The sequence below is a fragment of the Motacilla alba genome, chromosome 9 (genome assembly GCF_015832195.1).
Source record: "Motacilla alba alba isolate MOTALB_02 chromosome 9, Motacilla_alba_V1.0_pri, whole genome shotgun sequence".
In the NCBI taxonomy this organism is placed as follows: Eukaryota; Metazoa; Chordata; class Aves; order Passeriformes; family Motacillidae; genus Motacilla; species Motacilla alba.
Genome location: NC_052024.1, coordinates 13,237,596 through 13,244,070, shown reverse-complemented (window position 1 = coordinate 13,244,070; position 6,475 = coordinate 13,237,596). Strand labels below are relative to the sequence as shown.

Here is a 6,475-nt window from a genome sequence, read left to right as displayed (position 1 = left end):
TATTTTTATTTCATTTTTAATGAGTTGCATGAATGCTATTCAAGCAGAGTTGTCGCGGTTCCTGCTGAACACCTGCCAGGGCAGATGCAGCGCCAGCGGGCACTCGGCACGTGCAACAGCACTGGGCAGGATGTCAGCAGAGCCTGCTGTCTCCTGGTGTTCAGGGAAAAGCCTCTGGAAGACAGAACAAGGGAGCAGCCCCATCTCTTTATGTCTGCTTACAAGTACAGTCAGAGCTGGCCCCTTGGGAGGGCAGGACTAGTTTATTTAGAGGCAAGAGAAGGACACATATAGACATTGGGGATGGAGTGATGCTGAATCTCTGGACATTTTCAGATTTAAAATACAAAGGGCAAGATCTGATTTCTGGCAAGGAGGTCTGCTGACTTACATATGCCTACAGCCCTGCATGGGAAAACTTTCAAGACTCCCAGCCTCAGTTCCCAGGCTGCAGGACTGACCCACCATGTCTGGATGTTGCTATGCTAAGGCAGTGCCCAGTGTAGCTCAGACACTGGAGACTCCTGGCAGGCCCAGAAGCATCAAGACAAAATTTGGAAGTGAACATGGGGCTGTGTGATGAACGATTTTTCCCCAGGACTAATACTTGCACATCACAACTCATACCCTTTCCCATCCACTTACTGGAGGACTCACAGCAGCGGCAGAGTTTCAGGTCTGCGCTGCAGGGTTTCTTTCTTTCACCCATTAGCACTGACTCAGTCAGTTATGCTGCAGCAGTCAGAGCAAGACAAAAAGAGGGGGAAGAGCAATATGGGGAATGACAGCAATGAGTACCTCTGAGCTGGCAAACTGCTGTTAGCAAAGAGGAAACTACTGTTATTAAATTTCTCAGGTACACAGAGAAATTCTAATGGATAATAAAGCAAGCAACAAAGTTTATCTCTGGTCTGGTGCTGCGTCACTGCGTGCCAGGAGTTACATCTCAGCAGGGCAGTTGGCTTGGTCAGTGGGAATCATTTTATCAGTGTCGATCTTGTAGGACTGGAGAACACTCTTCAGGTTCTCCACGGTTTCTGGGTGCATGTCAGGAGCTCTTGACAGAATCCAGGCATAGTCCATGTGGAAGAGCCAGAGGATGTTAGTGCAGGAGTAAACCAGGGAGTAATTTTCATAGTCAGTGGAGATGACCCAGTAAGGGGCAGCAGGCATGACTAGGAGAGAGTGACAAGGAGAGAGAAGGGCACCGTGATTGTCACGTGTAATCAGCTCTGGACAGCTCTGCAGCACCACAGCCACAGCTCCTGGACTGTTCCCACTTTGGCTGCTGCATACTTGTGGTCAGTACAGGCAGCTATAATTTATAAAAGCCTACCAGGACTCCTTGTTCTGCCCAGAAGAACTTGAGAAACATTCTCTCTTTGTGTCTTTGAGAAAGACACAAAGCCCTGACTACGAAGGCCTTTCTGGAAAGTTAACGCTATGACCTGAACGGCTCTCCTGGGCCAAAGAAAGGCAGCCCAGCCTCACCAGTGTGGGGATGCTGGCTGCCAGGAAGGAGCTCTAGTGCTGAGAGCTGGCACTGGTGATACGAGGAGCACAAACCACCACCCACTGCTACGGGGAACCCTGGCTCGGGGAGCCAGCTGAGGCCAGAGCTGCCCTCTGGGGCTCGCACCCGGTGAAGGTGGCTGGGGCTGCACATGCTGCAGGTGAAATGGCTGCGGTGGTGCCGTGGCAGAGCAGAATTCAGGCTGGCTGCGCTCGTGGAACAGTCATTGTAACTTCTTTTGCAACTACCCCTCCTCCACCCATTTCTCCAAATAACCCCTCTGCAAAAGAGAGCAATTAAACTGCCAAAGAAAAGGTGCGAGGGAGCAGAATAAACTGTGATCCAAGGGGACCCTGCAGCTCACTTTCCAGGGTTGCTGCAGACAGAGGGAAGCCCTGTGCAATGAGGCACAGCACCTCAGCAGGCCCCTGTGGAGTGTTAGAGTGACAAGGGAAGGAACAAGCTAACAAAACCGTATTATTAATGGTTATTAAAAGCCACTTGTACATAAAGGCAGCGTGGGCAAGTAGCTGTACCATAGTGTGCAGAGAAACAAGCTTATTCTTGGCTCTTGCAGCACTGTGGGGCTGCCTCCCCCACCTCCCAACCTCCGTGTCCCCATCTGTGAAATGACCTGGAGGGATGGCAAGGCTGCTGATCTTTCTTGCTTTGAGACCAGCTGGTAAAGAGTTCTCCACCACTGAGGGGGCTCTTTCTGTAAATGGCATATCAGTGTCACCAAACCACTGCCTGCTGGTCTATTTTAGCCCTTTGCTGCTGTGCTGAAGTCACATGGGGAGCTCCACCCCTTGCTTGGCAGTTTCTGGCCCCTGGTGCCGCGGCACAGTGCCCGGAGCTCAGCCCTGCCGTGGGCACCGGGAGCCCTCCCAGCACACACTTACACCAGTTGAAGCGGACGCCCAGCTTGGCCGGCTGCTTTACATCCATGTGCATGAGTTCTCCTTCAGCTTCATTGATTTTGCCATTGGCACTAAGGGGAGAATGGCAAAGGTGAGAAATAAAGTCAGCAAAGTGGGAGATCTCTTTTTTTTCACTTCCACTAAATCATCCCTCCTGACACAACTGCCTGCCAAGAGGTGGCTGAAATAGGCACCAGTAAACCCCAGCATCCCTGAGGATGTTTTCAGCAGCACTCGGGGCACAGCGGGTCCTGGGCCAGGTGCAGCGGGGTAGATGGTCTCTCAGGTAGAACCCCCAGCATCCCAGGCTGCCTCTCTCCAAGTATCCCTGCCCCTTGGATGTCCTTTGGTTCCAGGGTGACAATGACAGAGAGGAAGGAGAGCAAGACCGCTCTGCACTGGGTGGGAGGAACCCAGCATGGGAGGATGGGAGGATCCCATCCATGATCTTGGATGTGCCAGGGAGCAGCTTAGCTCCTGCTAGTTGTGGAAGGCACGTGTTCACTTCTGTTTAATAACCTGTACTTTTTCCAGGTCACTGCACATCCTCCGCACGCAAATTACTTGTACCTGTGTGGTGAGCCAGGGTTTCTTTGGCTGCTCGTTCAGAGCACTGCCCTGCTGGCAGCAAGCCCTAAGACTTGAGCAGCCCATCTCATAACAGCATTTTTGCACAGATGCCTCAAGACCTGGATGCTGCCTATCAGGCAGGAAAGTGTCACGCTTCCCTGTAAAACAGGAACAGCCAAGGAGGCAGAAGTGAATGCTGCCAGCAGCAGAGGTCAAGGGGCTGATGCTGGAGCCATGCACACCCAAAATATCCCTAATATTTCAGGGTCCTGAGCTGCTGCAGTACTGACAGCAATGACTGGATGAATCTCACACAGATTAATGCAGGCACAAATGAATGTCCAGATGTTTGCCAGGCACAGCCCGAGCAGTGGAGCTGCTGAGACAGTGCTGGGCACTCTGTGAACAGCAGGCACACTGCTCTGCCCTGGACACAAGGGATGTGTTCCTATGCTGCTGTTATTGTGAGCCAGAACAAAGTCCCCATGCCATGCCAGGAGCACAGGGGACAGCGCTGCGTTCGCTGCTCGCTCCCTCTCATCCATTCAGCCCCTCACAGCAGCAGCCCACAACAGCACAGGCTGATGGAAACAGATTAATTAACACCTGCATCTTTCTGTGTAAAAATCCAGGAGGACTCAGGATAATTGCAAACTATCCTAATTCCCTAATAAAGGGAAAAGCATTCACTTCACCACTGATTTAAACTGACAATGATTTCTGATCCCCTTGCACAGCAGTTACTACCTGTGCAAGGTAAATTCTCCAGAAACAGGCTGGCAAATAGTTAAGTAAAAACTACTCATGTGCTTCACCTTCCCTGCCCCTTTTCTGTGTGCCTCTTTACTCTGGAGCAGTGAAGAGCACAGGGCACAAGCACTTCTGAGCATGCAGGGACACAAGGTTGTAGCTGCCATCCCATAACCAGCCCCATGACCCCCCCAGAACAGGACCCAGGGCATCCAGCTTCTCAGCCATCTCTGGGGCTGACAAGCCAGTCAGGGGGGAGATCCAGGCTATTTTATGCTGAGGTCACTATGTACATTTGATCTATTTTCTTATCACTCACCTTGGACAATGAGACAGAGACCTGATGATCCTCAGGTCACTGGCAGGAATCAGAGACCCATATCTCTCAGAAGAGCTATTGCAACCACAGGCTGCCTCCCCCAGCACCCTCAGCCCCAGCCACAGGCAATTTAGAGAAAAATGAACACTGAGAACAGCAAGAGAGGTGACAGGAGAGTCACTGCCCCAGTGAGGACATGGCCCGAACACAAACACTTACAGCATCTCCTTGTTGATCACCTTGAACTTCCCGTTCTCCTTCAGTGAGTAATTTGCCTGGATGCAGCTTCCTTTCTCAAAAGTTGAGGGCAGCTTCTCTATCTCGTACCATTTCCCCAAATACTGACAGAAGAAAGTTTAAAGAGATGTTTTTAACAGGAGTCAGCTGAGGCAGAGCAGCCTGGCTCCTTTGTCAGCACAGTTTTTGCCCCTCGGTGGTTGGGACCGGGGGTGAGCAGAGCTGCAGACCCACACCGGCAGCTGTGGCACAAGGTGTGACCAGAGCTGCCACCACCCCCTGCAGCCAGGCAGTTTGCTGTCAGTCCCGTGCCCACTTAGCTTAACTAGCTACACTCTACGAGACTTATAGAAAACTTTCCACACCTTGTTGATATCGAATTCTTCTTGAACTGATGGATCTGGGCATGGTCCCATGTGAAACATCTGGCCTTTCCCAACGCTGAAGAGGCCGAGCAGGACCGAGAGCCGCAGTGCCGTGCCCAGCATGGCTGCACTGGGATGCAGGCGGGAAATGGACCTGGGCAGAAGGAAAACAGCTGAGCTGGAGCCTCCCTGGAGCACAGCTTTGTGTGAAATGTAGCACGAGGGACAGGACATGCAGCAGGGCACCTCAGGGGCACAGCAAGGAGGAAAGAATCATTAGAAGAGTGCCAAAGAAGTCCCAAGCCCAAAACAGCCTTAAGCCCTGCCTGTGCTCAGGCTGTGCCCAGCAGCTCCATGAAAAGCCAGGCAATGACTGGTAAGAGCACTTGTACTCATCACCCACATCTGACACCGAGCAAAGCGCAGGGGTGATAAATGTCCAAGGACCCAGAGGAGCATCACTGTTTGTCCAAAGCTGAGGCAAGGGGAAATGCAGGATATTTGCTTTAAAATAGTGGAGCACAGGGAACATATTCCAGAGCCAGCAGAGAGCTGGGCCCTGGGACACGGATGTGAGCACTGTACACCTGCAGCACACACCTGCATGGCAGGAGGGACAGCCCCAGGTAAGCCAGGGCTGCCTGACGCTGCAACAGGGTGGGAGAGACCGTGCAGGTGCCTCTGGAGGGGTCCTTGTGTGCCAGGATATACACAGCACGGCAAGGTGGGGAAGTTGGTACAGATTCAAATCAGCACCATTATACAACAGGAACAGACCCCCAAAAGCATGGGGTGAGGAGGGAAAGGACAGGTTTTCCTGCAGAGCAGAAGCAGGAACTGTGCTGCTCACACCCAAACAGTTGCTGGAGCCAGGATGCTGCCCACATGCTTTGGGCTGTGCTTGAGGCAGGTTGGCACGCACAGACCCTGCAGCACTGGGCTGTTCTGCTCGCCAGGCTGCAAACTCCTGCACAGGAGCAGCGGTAACATCTTCCCCAAGTTCAGAAGAAAAGCCCAGTCTGTCTCCAGCTGCAGGCACAGGGCCTGCTGCAGACACAGACACTTCCCATTTTGAATCCCTCAGTTCAGACATACCTTGGTGGACGAGGCGCAGTGATGCTCTGCAGAGGACCAGGGTGGCAAGGAACAGCTCTGTGGGGAGCTCTCTGCTTCTCTTTATAAGTGTGCTGGGATCATCATTATTCAGCTCTGGCACAAGCCACTCCCTGTTCCTCGACGTGTTTAGGTTTTTTGGCAGGCCAGTCAGCTGCCTTGGATCTGCAGCTGGTACGAAGCTGGAGATGGGCTGCAACTTGGCTGCTCACCCAGGCAAACAAAGGCACCCCACGTGTCTGACATCGCCTGCAGCTGCAGAGCTCTCTGCCTTGCAGCCACTCACTAAAGCCTCAGGCCTGGGTGCAAATGGCAGGAGAAGGAGAGAAATGCCACAGCCTTTGAGAGGGCTGGGGTCATCAGCAGCTCCCATCCTGCAGCCATGGCCATGCTCCAAGGGGGGACATGCAGCCTCCTCTGCCTCCTACTTGAGCCCTGGAGATCCTCCAGGCCAATGCAATGTCCTTGTCCCCATCACAGTCACTTGCTGCCAGTGCATGAGGAGCATGAAGCACCGGGACACATCACAGTTTTGTCTGAGGAGCTGTAAGACCTTTCAGCAGTTTTCTTCTAGACTTTTAAATCTTATTACAAGGAAAGATGCTGGGGCAATTGATTCCCTGCTGACCTGGCACTTTTTCCAACAGGTGCCCAGCAAATGCCTTTGACAGCAGAGCAGCCATCTGTG

General features: G+C 52.6%; 1 protein-coding gene across 1 annotated transcript; it reads right to left on the bottom strand.

Annotated features, from left to right (window-relative positions):
- Positions 1–5,922, bottom strand: APOD (apolipoprotein D). The gene is made up of 5 exons (XM_038146498.1): positions 5,770–5,922; positions 4,675–4,828; positions 4,292–4,413; positions 2,416–2,504; positions 1–1,175 (listed from the first exon to the last, which is right to left on the bottom strand). Exons 2-5 carry the CDS (start codon positions 4,795–4,797, stop codon positions 940–942), a joined length of 570 nt encoding a protein of 189 aa, XP_038002426.1. The 5' UTR covers positions 4,798–4,828; positions 5,770–5,922; the 3' UTR covers positions 1–939.
- Between the last annotated feature and the right edge of the window lie 553 nt (positions 5,923–6,475).

Bases quoted from the DNA above. Each gene is read 5' to 3' on its own strand.
- APOD (XM_038146498.1), bottom strand. From the start codon at position 4,797: ATGCTGGGCACGGCACTGCGGCTCTCGGTCCTGCTCGGCCTCTTCAGC. The intron at 4,414-4,674 runs GTGTGGAAAGTT...TTCTTCTGTCAG, and splicing joins AAGAATTCGATATCAACAAG to TATTTGGGGAAATGGTACGA. The intron at 2,505-4,291 runs GTAAGTGTTTGT...TTCTCCCCTTAG, and splicing joins GTGATCAACAAGGAGATGCT to TGCCAATGGCAAAATCAATG.